Here is a 17,965-nt window from a genome sequence, read left to right as displayed (position 1 = left end):
ACACAACATTTACTCTGAGCAATGACTGTGCTAATACTAGTTGACGTAATATCTTATTCATGCATTACATTTACATGTGTTTAGGATGTGACATGCTTGCTCTTGATGTGATTACACATCTCCAGATCACAGGCTATCCCCCAGTCTTACACAGATGGTCAAGTCTGACTTCAGGCAGTGCGGATTATGATCTTTGATTCCCTCAGTGTCTTCAATGCCATCTCTGACTCAGAAGATTATCGGTTAATAAACGCATATATTTTCATGTGGTTTCTTGCACAATACTATGAATACTATGATCAGTGCATGATTTGTAAATGAATACATTTTGATATTTGCATCTCATAACCAGCTCCATATGTGTTTGAGTCCTGTGAAATACAGGTCATGATAAAAGAGCTCAAAGCTGAGGAGAAGAAAGCTCAAATTATATGGTTGCTTAAGCAAATGTGTTGTTTGCTCTTCTCTACATTATGGTTAGGTTTAGGGCAGAGTTTCAAACGTGATAGAGCATTAACCCTTTAGCGTCACTCAATGGACACTGAATTGAAGACAACATGCTTGTTTTGCCCATCAAAGGCAGCTTAAAAGGAAGCTTCTCTTGGTTCTGTTTGCTCTAAATTTAGCAGTCATTGCTTACTTTTATAGACATGCATTACATCATGTCTCCTCATTGGGTTCACTTATTTCTAGAAATATTCCTTTTTTCTTTTTCTGTGACATGGATAAATTGCAGGCTTAACAAGCTGTCTTAATAAGGGAAGAGAGATGGAAAGAAAATGAAGATGTAAAGTGTGGATAAGTGAGCAGATGTTTGGTATAATGAGAGGACGAGTCTGATTTTGTGGTGTGTTGATGAAAACAGCTTCTGTTTGTGGGAGTAGGAGAACAGCACATCTGTCTGCTGCTCGCTGACCTCAAGAACATCTACACGTCTCTTACTAATGCACTTTTTTATGCTTTTGAAAGAAGTCTCTTTTGCTCAAAGGATACAGTTAAAAAAGTCATAGTGTGAAATATTATTACAATTTAAAAAACTGTTTTCGTGAATATATATTAAAGTGTAATTTATTCCTGTGATCAAAGCTGAATTTTCAGCATCATTACTCCAGTCTTCAGTGTCACATGATCCTTCAGAAATCATTCTGATTTGCTGCTCAAGAAACATTTCTGATTATTAACAATGTTGAAAATGGTTGTGCTGCTTCATATTTTTGTGTAAAACTTTTCATGCTGAATTAAAAAACAAACAAAAAAAACATACTGAACCCAAACTTTTGACCAGTTGTGCACATGGAGTGTAACAAAGAACATTACAAACACAGTTTCCTACATTGTTGTCATGTGATCCAGTTATTTTGCCAGTTTTGTTAAATGAAATAGGAAGGGGTGTTTAAAATCGTGACTGATATTAAATCCTGTTTGTGCATCACAGGAAAATGAAAGGTAATTGTGAGCCAATTGCATTGTGGGATATACATTAAACACAAATTATTTACTTGTAGTTGTCTCCCGTAATAAGATCAGATAGAAGAAATGTGGTTACACTTTATTTTAATTATACATTTACATTCTGAGTAATAATAATTAAGAACATGGGGTTATGATTAGAGTTAGTTGCATGTAATTATGCATCATTTACTGTTATTACTACAGTTATGACATTTGTCACAAGGACACAGTCAAATAAAGTGTTACCAGAAACATAAATTAACTAAAATATTATTATTATAGCGATAGTCAAATTGGATTGGATTAGCCATTTGCAAAGCAACTGTAAATTGACTATAAATGCACACATGTGACTCTATTCTGTTTGAAACATCCTAATATTATCTGCTGGCAGAATTGTTCACTCCACTCATTAATAATAAATTATTTTAATCTGCTTCGCTTCATGCCCAATAACACCCCGGACACGGATGTTGTGTCCTGTTATCAGCATGTTTGAGTGTCATGACTGGAGGAGGAAGAACACGCAATCTTTTGGGATTTTTCTTTCCATTTGCCAAAGACCTTTATGTGGAAGCTTGTTTATGCCATGTATGCCAATTAATAATTAATAATTAATAATTAAAAAGTAGTTGCAGGTTTTAATCTCACATTTCTAACTTTTTTTCTCATAATTTTGAGTTTATGATTGCGAGTTTATATCTTTTGGGTTAGGGTTCCTAATTTGCAAGTTTATTTTTTGTTAGTTTATATAATTTTTTCTCATAATTCCGAGTTTATATTTGCAAGTTTATATATGCGAGTTTATATCTTTTGCGAGTTTATATCTCAGAATTCAACTAAAATATTATTATTAAAGTGATAGTCAAATTGTATTGGATTAGCCATTCGCAATAGCCTGACAAGCCAGACCCACATCAAGATGTTGGGTCTGGGAACACACCATTGACACGGCTCAATCTGAGGAGCGGGATAAACGGTTGTCTTTCATATTCCCTCTGCATGCAATTGGATAGCGCAATTGGATCCGGTCGGCAAAACTCCGAACACGTCTTCCTTTTTTAAGAATTACTTCAGTGCTGTTCTTTTCTCAAAGAAAAGCTTAACTCCAAGTCTTCCAGAGTCGCGGCCAAAGCCGATTCGAAAGGCCGCTGTTGGCCAGCAGCAGAAGCCGTTTTTTGTTTTCAAGTAGCAGAGAATTCATGCGGAACGTCATCATTATGTTAAGCCCGCCCACCGACTCTATACACGATGTGATTGGCCTGACTAGAGTTTGGTTTTTCCACCTCGAAAGCCAACGGAGAGTTGCTAGACGACACTGGCTGGGTCTAGATTTCTAGGCTACATTTGCAAAGCAACTGTAAATTGACTATAAACGCACACATATGACTCTATTCTGTATGAAACATCCTAATATTATCTGCTGGCAGAATTGTTCATTCCACTTGAATGTGCTTCGCATCATGCCCAATAACACCATGGTAAAATGACGGTAACATTGCAAGTCTTTTGAAAAATGCCAATAATATTTAATTGTTGCATTGTTTTCAATTTGTAACAGACAAGAAAAGAGGAATGAAAAGAGAAGGAGAAGGAGAGAAGTAATGGTGTGAGAGTAGGAGGCAGATTTCATGCTTTAGCTACAGAGCATCTTCTCATGCTAATAAACAGACGACTGCAGCACAACAAATCACCAGAAACCCCCGAAAGAACAAGGGAGAGCTGAGAGGAAGATGAAGGGGAATAAGGTGCAGAGAAATCCAGTGGAAAAAGAGCAGAGAGAGAGAGAGAGAGGTGTGCAGTGCTCTTACCACCCACACGCCACTATTCAATCCAGCTTCTCATTTCAGAATATTCAGAATATATTATTATTTTCAACGTAGTGTTTATTGCCTAAAACAGTTTGGCTCATCCATTAGTTTCGAGCAGTTATAAAAGACCTGCCTTTATGAAAAAGAAGTGCACTTTAGCATAGCATACAGTACTTTTATACTTACTAGTGCCCTAAATACTTATTAGGGGAATAATATACTTTAAAAGAACATAATTAAGTGTGAACTGAATGTAATGTTTTCGGACACTTAATTGCATTTAGATCAAATGTATTATAGTTTAAATTTATATTAAATACAATTAGAGTTTAGTAGCACTTAAGTACATCTTTATACTGTATGTAATTTCATAATGACTGTTATTGTCTTTGAAATATGGTTAAAGATACTGATGAATGCAAACTAAAATTTACTTTCATGTTATTTCTATTTAAATATATTTGTAATTACACATTTAAAAGATGATGTTGCAATTTAAAATAACACTACAATTAAAATTAAAATCAAGTAGTACAGTAACACTTTATTTTACAGTGTTCTTGTTACATATGTTACATGTACTTATGAATATGTTACTAACACTAAATTAAACATTGTTTAGTCATATATATATATATATATATATATATATGTATGTATTTTTGTGCAAATCACCTCGTAATGGCCTCATAATGGTTAATGTGCAGTGGTCAAACCTCGAACCCCTGATTTTGTATGAAGGCACATTAAACACAGTGGAATTCTATGAAGCGTGTGTACTGGAAGGTTTAGTAGCAAAAACATGAAGATTATATTTTATGAAAGTGCTTACATGAATTCTTGATTATCTGAGGACTGCATGAATGTCTGGTGTTGTGTTACCAACATCATTCCTGTGGGTGGTGTTTGCATCATGCCAGATACTGTAGTTACGTCATGTATGGATACTAGCTGAAATTAGTGAGCTGACTTTTTAGCTTTTTTTTTCTTCAAGCTTTTTTAAATTCTAGAATAGCAGTCTTTTGAAATGTGTGATAGTTTTACATGTTTATTCCATTTTATTCCTGGTATGATTTCGGTGTAGGTTACTGAAATCATGATTCCCATTAGTTTAAACACGCTGATGAACAAATTAAAATGGCTGATTAAAAACTAATTAAAAAGTGCTCTGGATTCATTTTACAGTAAATACAGTGAATAATGGCCGCAGCTGCATTTGAATGAAACGAAAGATGAATGGTCATTATACAGCATTACTATTGACGATAGTCATTAAACGAATGTCGTGACTGACTGACCAATCAGAATCAAGCATTTCAGAGAGATGTGTCCTAAAATTAGTATATTTTAAATGTACTAAATTGCAACTTTATTCATTATAAAAGTGTAATTACAACTATATTTAAATATATTACATACAACTTTCAATAGAAATAAAATTAAAGTGTATTTTATTTTATTATAAATGCTTGTCAGTGCATTCAACCATATTTCAAAGATATTAGAGTGCAACAGTGGGGTTCCGGAAGTAAAAACTTCATTCATTTTCTCCATAAGGAAACTACACCAATATAATAGACAAAAAAAAAAAAATCCATAAGAGCTCTTAAACCCCGCCCACTCCCATGAAGCACTGCGAATGACATAATCATTCACAGTGTAGTTGTATATTTCTCCACTGTTTTTAATTCCATTATGCTATTCGCAGTGCTTCATGGGATTGATAATTAAATACTTGTGCTTTAGTATGTTAGTCAACGCATCAAAATAAGTGCTTCTTTAAAGCACGACAAAATATTAAAACATAATGAATGTGTACTGTCTTTACACTTAAGTGACTGTCATAAGCTGTGGTTGCAAACAAGCATGATGATGAAGACGAAGGGAAAATTACAGAAACTATATAGTCTTTATTTACAAAATTAAAACACAAAATCACAGGAGAAAAGCTAACCACACATAAACGTGAACGAGAACATGACCATGAGAAACTGAAGCACAGTATATATACAGGCTAACAGCAAAGGAAACTAGATGAGAAACAGGTGAACCAAATCAATCAGTAACCATAGCAACTAACAGTCAACGTGAACAAAAGGAACAGGAATTAAACAGAAGGAAACGCAGGAAATAAGGCACAACGCAAACATAAACAATTGTGACAGTGACCTTTTATTTCCTTATTATTTTATATGCAAGTACAGTTTAAAAAAAAGAAGATACTTTTAAGATTTGAAAAGCAATATAAGCATACATTAAAATGCAATTAAGCACACTTCTTTTTCACAAGGGTAATGTGCAGTTCGCACACTCGTCTTTATATGTGTATTGGACAGCCATAAAACCGTTTGCTTTGTTTCCATGTTATTTGATCAGGGTCAGAACAGTCTCGCCCACAGCACACAGACACACACTACACACACTCCACAAACTCCTCCCTGTGGCTGCGTGGAAACATTCATCTCTGAGATCCACTGGCAATCTGACCCGCGGGGCACTGAACACTTGAATGAGTTTCTGTCAGCGTGTGTAGTTGAGTGTGTGTTGATGTGATCATGTGGGCGGCTGCTGCGCTCTGTAATAAAAGCCAGTAGTTTGGAACAGAGCTGGGAGGCATTACTGCTTGTGTGTGTGTGTGTGTGTGTGTGTGTGTGTGTGTGTGTGTGTGTGTGTGTGTCTAATCAGATTTATTGGAAAGCAATAGAGGTGCTAGCAGATGTTACAGCTGTAAATTGCTTGTAGTGTGTGAGAGTTGTAAGAGGTTAGTGCACCTTGTAGTTCAGCTTATCAGTAGATGTATTTGCTGTTTGCTGTTACATTATATCAGTGGAAAGACCCGTAAAACTGTGTTCAGTATCGGACAAATCATGGCTGTTTGGAGTGGAATACTGGTGTACTGCAGCGTGTGTGTGTGTGTGCGTGTGTGCACGTGTGGGAGTGTGTGTGCATGTGAGTGTACTCGTCTACCTATCTAACAGGGGATCTTGGTGTCGTTACACATTCACCAACAGCGTGTGTGAGTGTGTGTGTGTACATTTCAAACAGCATGTTACATTGTTGTCAAATTATGTTGCGTGTCTACTTTATCTAGGAGATAAAAATTTGGAAGTTTTGGGTCAGTAAGATTTTTTTCTGTTATTTGAAAGAAATGAATAGTTTTATTCAGGATGCATTACGTTGATGAAAAGTGACAGTAAAGATATTTATAATACAAAAGATTTCTACTTTACATATTTCAAAGAATCCTGAAAAAAGATGTATCCCAGTTTCCTCACTGTTTTCAACACTGATAATAATCAGAAATGTTTATTGAGCATCAAATCATAATTTTAGAATGATTTCTGAAGGATCATGTGACACTGGAGTAGAAGACTGGAGTAATAATGCTGAACATCCAGCTTTGATCACAGGAATAAATTACACTTTAAAATATATTCACATAGAAAATGGTTATTTTAAATTGTAATAACATTTCAGAGTAGTTCAGTTTTCCTGTATATTTTGATCAAATACATACAGCCTTGGTGAGCAGAAGAGACTTCTTTCAAAACAATTAAACATCTTACCGACCCCAAGCGTTTGAACTGTAGTACAGCAGCTCATCAAGCTTTCTCTTGCACACAGAGAATGTGCTGACTGTGCACAGTATTTACTACATCCTGCAAAAGTAGTTCAAGTAGTACCGTAGTATATTCCCAACATAGCCATGAGCTCTGTGCTAAACATTCCCTCTCTCTCTCTCTCTCTCTCTCTCTCTCTCTCTCTCTCTCTCTCTCTCTCTCTCTCTCTCTCTCTCTCTCTCTCTCTCTCTCTCTCTCTCTCTCTCTCTCTCTCTCTCTCTCTCTCTCTCTCTCTCTCTCTCTCTCTCTCTCTCTCTCTCTCTCTCTCTCTCTCTCTCTCTCTCTCTCTCTCTCTCTCTCTCTCTCTCTCTCTCTCTCTCTCTCTCTCTCTCTCTCTCTCTCTCTCTCTCTCTCTCTCTCTCTCTCTCTCTCTCTCTCTCTCTCTCTCTCTCTCTCTCTCTCTCTCTCTCTCTCTCTCTCTCTCCTTCAGGCGAACTCTCCACCAGTAGTGGTGAATACAGACACACTGGACGGCTCACCTTATGTAAGTATTATGCAGAGAATGCATATTTTAGTCTTTATCTCTAGAAATAATTAGTGGTGCATATATAAAGATGCCTGAAACCTGTAACGCTCAAAAACCTGAGCAACCACCAAAATACTCAATATAGAAACTGTAGAAATAGAAGTCCTGTAGCGGTAACTCTATAATACACATTAGCTGATCCAGCCTGAGAAATACAGTGTGATTTGAGCTAAAGAAGAAAACATTTATGACACAATGGCTGTTTTATTGCTATATTACATATATTTGCATTCTTAATCTTGTCTTAAAGGGAATGACATTGCATGTGTTTTTCTGCAGGTAAACGGAGCAGAAGGAGAGATTGAATATGAAGAGATTACGCTGGAAAGGGTAATCTTACAAGCATTTACAGTCCTGTGTTACAGTTTGATTATTTAACATAGGTCACTCTAACTTTTTCATTTTGCCAAGATATTTTTAATATATTTTTATTATGAAGTATTTATTTTGTAAGGTTTGTAAGTAAGATTTTGAATATTCCTTGTGAAAAAGAAGTCCTTTAATTGTATTGAATGTGCACTTTAAACTTTAAAAGAATATTAAAAGAGAACTGCACTTGCAGATAATATAATTTTAATGAAATAAAAGGCTACTTTAAGAGAGTACACTTCCTTAACACACTCAAGCAATGATTTCAAATTAAATGTTTTACTCTAAAGTACATTTTAAATAATTGTTTTAATAATCTGTTGTCATGCTTTTAAGAAGTACATTTATTTTGATGTGTTGACTAACACACTAAAGCACATGCAAAGAACTTGATATAATTCTAACTGTTGTGTTATTCGAGATTACATTTAATGTTAATACATTTTAAATGTACTAAACTGTAACTTCACCATTACAAATGTGAAGAATTACAAATATATGTAAATGCATGACATACAGTAGAGTTTCACTAGAACTGACATTATTTTACCATAAACGCTTGTCAGTACATTCAGCAGTACACTTTAATCATAGTTCAGTCAATATAAGAAATTATGAAATTAAACATTAAGATGTTCTTTACAGATACACTCTAAATTTCAGCTAAATGCATTTAATAAAAATGTAAATTATAATACATTCAATTAACATGCAATTAAGTGTCTGAAAACATAACATTCAGTTCACACTGAGTCTTCTGTACTTGTGTACAGTATTCTAAAGTGTACTTCTTTTTCACAAGAGATTCTGTCAAGTAAATAACATGTTTCAGTGTTTAATAACTTGCCTTTGACATCTAAAGCTAAATAAATTCATGTAAATATATGTTGACAGAGCTTCAGTGTACACATAAATAAGGGACACAAATGTCTCTCAGTTTGTATAATGACCCAGTCGTGTGTGTGTGTGTGTGTGTGTGTGTGCGTGTGTGTGCGTGTGTGTGCGTGTGTGTGCGTGTGTGTGTGTGTGTGCGTGTGTGTGTAGGGGAACTCTGGGCTAGGCTTCAGTATCGCTGGAGGGACTGATAATCCTCATGTAGGAGACGATCCCAGCATCTTTATCACCAAGATCATTCCTGGAGGAGCCGCTGCACAAGACGGGAGACTCAGGTAACACACATATACTGGGTGTAGTTTACACACACAGTGGCCCCAAAAGGTTTTATATGCCAAAATCACATTTACACATGAATGTGACATTGCAATAGGTAACATTGATTGATTAATCGTTAAAAGCCTTTCTTTTTAGAGCTCATTTACAGCAGAATTATATATATATAGTTATATATATAGCAGTTTATATATACTGTATCTATATATATATATAGATATATAGATATATACAGTATATATAAACGAGACAAATTCAAATTCTGCTGTAAATGCTATTTTATCTATATATATATATATATATATATATATATATATAAATGCTATTTTATCTATATAGCATTTAGTTTTTATATTTTCTTATCTAACACAATGACATCCACATTTTACGTGTGACTGAATAGTTTTATGTTCACTATATGTGTATATGGACATGCTTACATTCATATTAATATACTCACAGTTAAATATCTCTGTGGATGTACTTGTGATGCATTGTTAATGGGACCAGCTGGGGTTCCTGCTAACAAATGCAGTTTTACCCCAGAGCATGGCAGCACACACACACACACACATGCATTTGGCACACAAATTCACTCACACTGCAGGAGAAATTAAGCAGACAGAAATAGCACAGAAGCGAGAAAGAGAGAGAGAGGCAGAGAAAGAGAAGAGATAGACAGAAATAGCAGTTTGAGAGTAGTAACTTTCTTAAAGTTCACCCAAAAATGAAAATTCTGTCATTATTTCCTCGCCCTCAGTGATCCGATTAACAGAGCAGTGTGAACGATTGGTTAACAGCTCAGTGGAGGTGAAGACTCAGTGAATAATGATTTTTTTGTATCGACATGTTGGTTAGTTAATGATGAGAGAACTATTAACCGCACAGCTTGAGGCAAACACACACTGTCAAAGCTGATGGACTGTCAGCTGTTTAACGCTGTGCTCTCCTGTTCTTCATTACTGATGTGCTGGGAGCAAACGGACTGTAGTTTGGAAAGACAGAAACATTTTTCTCCCCACAGTGTAATTTTACAGTTGAATGAGAATACTCTTTATTTTTCAGTTAAAGTGTATCTTCATTCTCATGAAGCATTCAAGTATTTGCATAGTATAGGCAAATCAATTATTTAAATGTTATTTAAATTATAATCAAATAAACACATGAGTGATGTATTGACTAACAGGGTTGGGGTAACAGTGCAAGTAATCAGACAATTTTTTTCAAGTAACTATTAAAGTAACGTATTACTTTTAAATTTACATAAACATTCTGCCTCGTATTTCCTTTTGTGTTTCACAGAAAACGGAAACTAATATGTTTTAAGATTTTTTTTAAAAATTACAGAAAAATTAAATGCTTAAAAATGCTATAGTAAGTTACTTTATCATATGAAAATGGTGAACGGTGAAAATGGGTTGCTTTAACTTTAAAACTCACATTATAAGTAATTTTTGCTCTAAAATAAAAGAAAAAATTGCAAGTAAATACAATGAATTACCATATTTAATGGTGAAAAACAGTAAAAGGACATTAACAGAAGTCCCTGCATGATGATTTTCTTTAAATCTTTTTTTATTATTATTATTTTTGTAATCAGTAATCTACATTGTTTTGTGTTCCATATTCTGTTATTTAGTTAAAGTTCATTGCATTATAGTATCCTGATGGTGTTCTGCCTGTGTGTGTATGGCTATGTTCACCAGCGATCTTCAACTATTGGTCATATTTTATGGATAGGCCACTTATGGTGAACTCTGATTCATCCTGTGGCTTTCTACTGTACCGCCTGTAGTATTATATTGGTTATCAGTACATTTTAAGGTATAAAGCTCACTTTGGTAGATTCAAATAGATTGGAATTCAACATTAAATCAGTTAATGAAATGCATGAGAGATCTGACTAAACGGACAGGAAAAAATGAAGCATCTATTCTGTTTTCTACTATCTTACTTGGTGGTCAGTATTAATGAGTGTGCTTAATTATGAATATTTATGGGCAGATATTTCCAGAAAGGTCTATTGACAGTCAGTCATCCCGACGGCACTTATTTTCCCCTCTCTCTCTCTGTATGTTTCTGGATGACAGCACAGCTACTGCTGCATTTGCACTTCTGAAAGCTAAGGAATATCTGTGGTGTTTTGTCGAGTTGTCAGTTTCAGTGAAATGTCTTTTGTCAGATGGTGTTGAGCTCTGTGAAAAAAATGCTCTGCTTGAAAAAATAGCAGTCTACTGTACTTTAGTCCAGTGTATTGAACCTTTATACACATTTTTTTTTGTTAAAGTTTCCATGTTTGTTTGTTTTTTGTCACATTTGATACATCAGGTTTTTTGGCTCATATAGTAAGAATATGAAGCTCATACTCGAAGGAAAAAACAGCTCTATATTATTCAGAAGCCCAAACTGAGCAAAAATATGCAATTTGGTGCAGATGCTGATCTTTATATGGCCAACATGCAATACAATGATTGAGAGATTAACAAATAAACTGCTGATGTATCATACTTGATGATACTCATTTTTTAAAAATATGATTAAAAAAAAAAAAAAATTATCGATAATTTTACCGTTCTAAACGCATGGTCTAAAGTGCAAAGCGCAAGTTCACTAGGGCGTGTCCGAATCCACTTTTGCTAGTTTACGATGGGGAAAATGGTCGGCGCGCCCGGCGCATGGTCTAAAAGTGTCGTCCCTATTCTCTTTATGAGTAATGGGTGTGTTTTGGGATTTACGGCGCTCACGCCATGGCGGATTTACATGACGCAATTTGATAGTGGAAGGACTGATATCCGATATCTGGATATCTCCAAAGGATATCTGGATATCTCCTATCAAACAGAACTGCTCGTGCACGAGGTAAAAGTGTGCAAGCAGACCACAAGCCGGATTCCACCATATCTTTGTGTACACAATAATAATCTTTTACATTGTAATCTTTTTATTTTAAATATTTGGCATGTTTGTGTGCTGCTGTGCATCCCTGTGTGTTTAATAAGCAAAGTGTACGTGCGTTGTGGACCCGCCTATACTGTAGGCGCACATTACTAACGAGCTCTTTAAATAACAAAAAATAATAATATTACGGCATTGACTTTAGACCAGGTTTCAGTTGGTCAATGGCTCAGTCTATTACTGTTGCCTCAAAATAGCAACGCACCAACAATGCACCAGAACACACCTCGTTTTCAGACCAGCAGCCCATGGGCACACAAATGGGCACAAATGCATTTGCTATTTAAACAACGTGGCGCAGGACGTGAAAATGATAACTGCGTCGGGCTGAAACTAGCAAAAAACACTTGCATTGCACTTGGCGCTGCATTGTCGGGTGTAAGATAAGGCCCTTAAACTGCCAGAGTTTCAGCCGCTGAAAAAGTTTTCAGTTTTCGGCAGAAAGACAAAACATTCTGAAACCAGTTGAAAACAGAACTTGTTTATACTTTGAGAAGTCTGTCATATGATTCTGGAGCTGAATCAAGTAGAGAGTGAACGCTTCTGACAGTCAGCCAACGGACATGGTGATTGTCTGATGTCGATAATCTCAAAATGGCCAAATTTCAGACATTTGTTTTCTGTGTAAATACATTTCTATTGCCTCAGAGTGTGGCATTAGTAAGTCTGTGTAAACACTGTGTGTATTTGCCGGATGGTTGTGTCTTCTGTAAGGAATAAAATCTCTCTAGACTGTCAAATTTAAACATAATTTAATTTGCACATGAGATCCTGGAGGTTGTTCTGTATGCCAGTGTTGCCAGATCATGTCTAAACGGAAAAAAATAAAAAAATAACATTGTTTAATTTGATAATAGTAAAAATAATTGCATTAGTGCCCACACAGTTTTTTTAGCTGTTGTTCCAGAAGAAAAATGTCTTTGTTAGCGTTGTAAGCCATGAACCAAACCAACCAACTACGGGGTGAATCACAAGATTAAAAAACAAGAATTTGAAGCAAAAAACAAGTATTTAAAAAAATCAGACAAATAGACAAAGGTACAATACTGTATACTTAATGGTTTTGATGATAGAAAAACTACAATCCAATGAAGCACTGCGAATGACATCAATTAAAAATAATGGAGAAATATAAAATTATACATTTGATATTTTGAATTGTTGACTATAAAAAGTATTTATTTTCAGTTTGTTGCAAAAAATATATATACTGTATAATCATGGCAGCTTTTTTGCAAGTTTTTTTGGGCACAGTTCGCAATGATTCTCTGATTGGTGGAATTTTCTCTACAGCATCATGGGTAATGTAGTTTTTCACAATAAAAAAAGGGCTGTCAAACATGATTTTTTTTAAAAAAGAAAGAAATAATGCAGCTGACAGCTTCAACAGAAGCATATCCCATTGATTAACAACCTCGGAGCGCAAAACTAGGGCTTTCTTTAAAGTTTTATAAGACATCTTTAAATATCAATGTCCCTATGGAGAAAATGAATGAAGTTTTGTGACTTTTTTTGACAGCTGTTAGTTCAAAGGTTCATTTATAGCTGAGCTCCAGCAGCTTCTGACACATGTGAGTTCTGAATTCTGATGGGAAAACTGCCTTAAAGGGATACTTCTCCGATTAGCATTAAGCTTTGTATCAGTAGAAACCCGGTAGTATTTTCGACTGACCGTGCTTCCCTCCCTCATGTCCCCCTGAGACCAGAGATTTCTGTATAGTGTGTCTGGAAAAAAAACTCAGATGACGCAAATATCGTCATTTAGCATCAGAGGCTTTTTAGTCCAGAGGCGAGAGATTCCAGCCAGTAGGAGGAGCTCGTCCCGCATGTCTTCAACCCGCCCATAGGGGGATCTCACGATAAAATGCCGTCTTTCCAGTTTCGAGTCGACTAGTAGCCTAGTTGTATCATTTCTCCCGATACTGCCCTCTGTAACCGGTGGGTGTGGCTTGGGAGTGTCCTCGTAGGGCAGCGAAGCAAGTGCATTCTGGGAGTTGTTGTCTTTCATCCACATGAGCCAAAAATACATTATCTGGCTTTTCTAGAAGGCACCAACTTCTAAAATAATTTCACATTTCTACTACATAAATGACCCCATTTAAATACACATTCATCTTTCCAGCTGTGAAATATCCCTTTAATAACTTCTTTTTCCTTACTTCTACCCATCTCTCTCTCTCTCTCTCTCTCAGAGTAAATGACAGTATTCTGTTTGTGAATGACGTTGATGTTCGGGAGGTGACCCACAGTCAGGCAGTGGAGGCCCTCAAAGAGGCGGGCGCTATCGTCAGACTCTATGTATTACGCAGGAAACCCATCGCTGAGAAAGTCACCGAACTCAAGCTCATCAAAGGGCCAAAAGGTATGGACAATAAAACGTATTTGAGTACTAAAGATGCACTACACGATTGTGTTACTGTATCTTTGGTTTGACACTGTACAAGGGTGGATGCAGCATCACACAAAAGCAAAAGTTTTCTTTACCAGATACTCTATATTTATGGGTCTATTTATCATGTACATTTATTCATTTAGCAGACGCTTTTATCCAAAGCAACTTGAAAATGAGGAATACAACAGAGCGATTCATCTTAAGGAGGCAATAACACAAGAAGCGCTAGCAATACAAATAATATTTAGGATTTTAGAGTATTATCACCCATTATTAAGTTGTTCTGCAACTGTCAAAAAAGTGTCCAAGCGCATCTTTTTAACAAATGATCTTTCTCTCTCAGGGCTAGGCTTTAGTATAGCGGGTGGTGTCGGTAACCAGCACATCCCTGGTGACAACAGCATTTATGTCACCAAGATCATCGAGGGAGGGGCGGCTCATAAGGACGGACGACTACAGATTGGTGATAAGATACTGGCGGTAAGACGACACATATGCATCATTGATGAGGACTAATATATGTGTTAAGATAGACTGTAATTGATTTAAGCAGCATCACATAGTCACTGGCTCTTCAATGCTGCCACCTGCTGGTCACAAGTGGAACAACAGCAGTACAGGAGAAAAGCAGTCAATTCATCTATCTGTAGTGTTCACTTTGAAACATTTAAGAGCACTTCTTTTTCACAAGGCACACTTGCTCAATAACGTCAGTCTCTGCATCCATGCGGCTGTCCTGTAGCTCAAACAGTAGAGCGTTGGCTCGCAACGCCAAGGCCATGGGTTCGATTCCCAGTGAAAGCAAGAACTGATAAGAATGTAAATGTGTACCTTGAAATGCAATGTAAGTCTGCCAAATGCGTGAATGTAAATCTAATGTCAACTGCAGGTGAATAATGTGTGTTTGGAGGACGTGATGCATGAGGATGCGGTGGGTGCGCTGAAGAACACAGCAGAGGTCGTCTACCTCAGAGTGGCAAAGCCAAATAACATGTACCTTACCAACAACTACAACCCACCAGACCTCACAAGCAGTGAGTACACAGCGCACAGAAATGCTGACTATTTCACAGATTTAACACAGGAGAATAAACAGTTGTGCTTGAGGATATCTCATTTATTTTCAAGCAAAACTCTTAAATATCTTTTCAAGATTCAGTGGCAAACATTAGTAAATCCAGCTTTAACTGTTTTTGTGTGTGTTCACCCTTCAGCGTACTCTCCGCATATGGACTCGGACCTTGGACATCCAAACTTCCTGGCCTCGGATTACCCACAAGCCCTCACTCCCACCTCACCGAGCCGCTTTTCTCCTGTGCTGCATGGCTTAATGGGAGATGATGACTTACCCAGGTAATGCTGTCTGGCAAACTGCAAGCTAATGAATCAGCAGTTCTTGCACATTACAATAAATTGGAAGGATTTAGAATGGAGTTTAAAAATCAACTCAATTAACAGCTTTGATGCAAACAGCAGCAGAAATTGTATTGCCAAACTGTCTTTATAGATTTAGTGTTTTGAATTTATTAAACCTCAGTAAACCTTCCTGTTTGGTTTCTCCAAGTTAAGAGCAAATAAATACCCAAAAGTTTAAAAATGTAAAGGTTAAGCTGGTGACCATTGAGTGACATTCATGGATGGCTTTGATCCCAAAGGGTTCATTGTATTATTCACTTAACATATTAATTCTGAAGCACAGGGCCCTTTATGATCAAAACTAAATCCCTCAAATGAGATCCACTATATATATATATATATATATATATATATATATATATATATATATATATATATATATATATATATATATATATACAGTGCTATGCATAAGTTTAGACACCCATGCTAAAGTTGACTAAAAAGAGGAATAAAAAAATCATCTTTTGGAAATTAAACTTAATGCCTTAGGAAAAATCCAACCTTTAAGGACACTAAAGGAATTAAAATAGCCCCACATCATCACATAGCCTTCACCATACCTAGAGATTGGCATGGAGTACTTTCCATAAGATCATCTCTCAATGCAAATCAAACCAGCTATTAGGCTAACTGAAATAAAATCATGCCAAACTCTAGGTTTGGTGAAGGCTGTGTGATGATGTGGGGCTATTTTAATTCCAAAGGCCAAGGGAACTTTATCAGGATGCATAGTATCCTGGATCCATGAAGAAACTGGCCTTTAAAAATAAAAATCTGCCTGCCTCTATGGGAATTTAACATAGGGGTGTCTAGACTTATGCACCATGTATTTTAAGGAAGAACGTTTATTTATTTATGATACATTATTCATTCACAAAGAAAATTGGTGTCCTTAAAGGTTGGATTTTTCCTAATTTTTTTAATTAAGGCATTAAGTTCAATTTCCAAAAGATGATTTTTTATTCCTCTTTTTAGTCAACTTTAGCATGGGTGTCTAAACTTATGCATAGCACTGTATATATGTGTGTGTATATATGTGTGTGTGTATATATATATATATATATATATATATATATATATATATATATATATATATATATATATATATACATATATATATACATATTTGCACCTAGGCCTGACTTTTACACAGAAAATGGACAACAAAAGCCTAAATAAATGATTTATGGGTTTCTGTAACGTTCCTAAATAATGTGCTCATCTGCAACCACAGATAGAGCACCTGTCACTCACAAAATTTATAATGAACCAATATTTTAATCAATTTGATAACGCTTTAAAGTTAAACTAACAATAAGAGTGTAGTATCAGCTCTGTCTGACGCATTATACCTTCATTAAATCCATTCTGCAGAATTTCACAGCTTCTCTTCATAATCAGAGCTGAAAAAGTATCATATCTAATTTCATTCCCTGCCACTCTCGCCTCAGGCTTGCTCAATGCCGGACTAAAGGACTAAAGAATCATGGGATAACTTTCTTGCAGTTCCCAGATAAAGATAATTATAGCTGGGCGATGTGACCAAAATCTTATACCACAAAAGGAGTATTTTTTTTGTTTTAAATGATACAGCACATTTCATCATATAGTAATCTGATCTGAAATTTTGTCCGTATACCAAAACATGCACATACAGGTTTTTATATTTCTCAAAAAGAAAAAAAGAAAATGTCTGCAAATTAAATTCAACAACTTTTAAACTCACGCCACCCTTACGAAAAAGAAGTTTATTCAAGTGTTCTATTAGTATACTTCTTTTAAGAAAGTATACTTTCAGTCTACATTTTATATACTTCTCAGAAATATACTTACAATTACACTTAAGTTTACTTGACTTGTACTGAGAGAAAAGTCAAAGTATATTTGGCCTCTACTTGTTGATCGAGATATAATTAAAAGTATAATTAAATATTCAAAGTATACTTGACTTGTAGTTGTGTTAACTCTTTTTATCAAGTAGCCTATTAAATGTACTTTTTTTACATTGATTAGAATATTGATATAAAACAGATATGTTTCTAATTCTGCGTATCTGAATTTTTGTGTAGGCTAGTCCACTGGTAGTGCACATAGGAATTTACTTTAATTCTACTTTACTCTTTCCCACCACTGACTGAATTTTCCAGCCATCCATGTTTTCACTGTTATACGGTAGGGGGCGCTATGACACATCTTCTAGTACAGAATCTCTGGATCAAAACAAAAATATTATATGAATATTAAACTATAA

The 17,965-nt window shown here is 35.6% G+C and overlaps 1 protein-coding gene across 4 annotated transcripts in view; it reads left to right on the top strand.

The window, feature by feature from the left end:
- The window catches only part of dlg4a (discs, large homolog 4a), a gene marked incomplete at its 5' end in the record, with an annotated part of 163,128 nt that overhangs the window by 121,355 nt on the left and 23,808 nt on the right, over positions 1-17,965 (top strand). For all 4 annotated transcript variants that reach the window (XM_084115411.1, XM_084115410.1, XM_084115409.1 and 1 more), the window contains 7 exons: positions 7,314-7,367; positions 7,689-7,739; positions 8,823-8,947; positions 14,096-14,265; positions 14,639-14,775; positions 15,185-15,329; positions 15,510-15,648. In XM_084115411.1, coding sequence (XP_083971537.1) covers positions 7,314-7,367; positions 7,689-7,739; positions 8,823-8,947; positions 14,096-14,265; positions 14,639-14,775; positions 15,185-15,329; positions 15,510-15,648 — 821 coding nt within the window. The remainder of the gene's footprint in view (positions 1-7,313; positions 7,368-7,688; positions 7,740-8,822; positions 8,948-14,095; positions 14,266-14,638; positions 14,776-15,184; positions 15,330-15,509; positions 15,649-17,965) is intronic.

This window comes from Abramis brama (genome assembly GCF_963993115.1).
Source record: "Abramis brama genome assembly, chromosome: 5".
In the NCBI taxonomy this organism is placed as follows: Eukaryota; Metazoa; Chordata; class Actinopteri; order Cypriniformes; family Leuciscidae; genus Abramis; species Abramis brama.
Note: the sequence above shows the minus strand (reverse complement) of the source record. Positions and strands in the feature narration are given on the sequence as shown.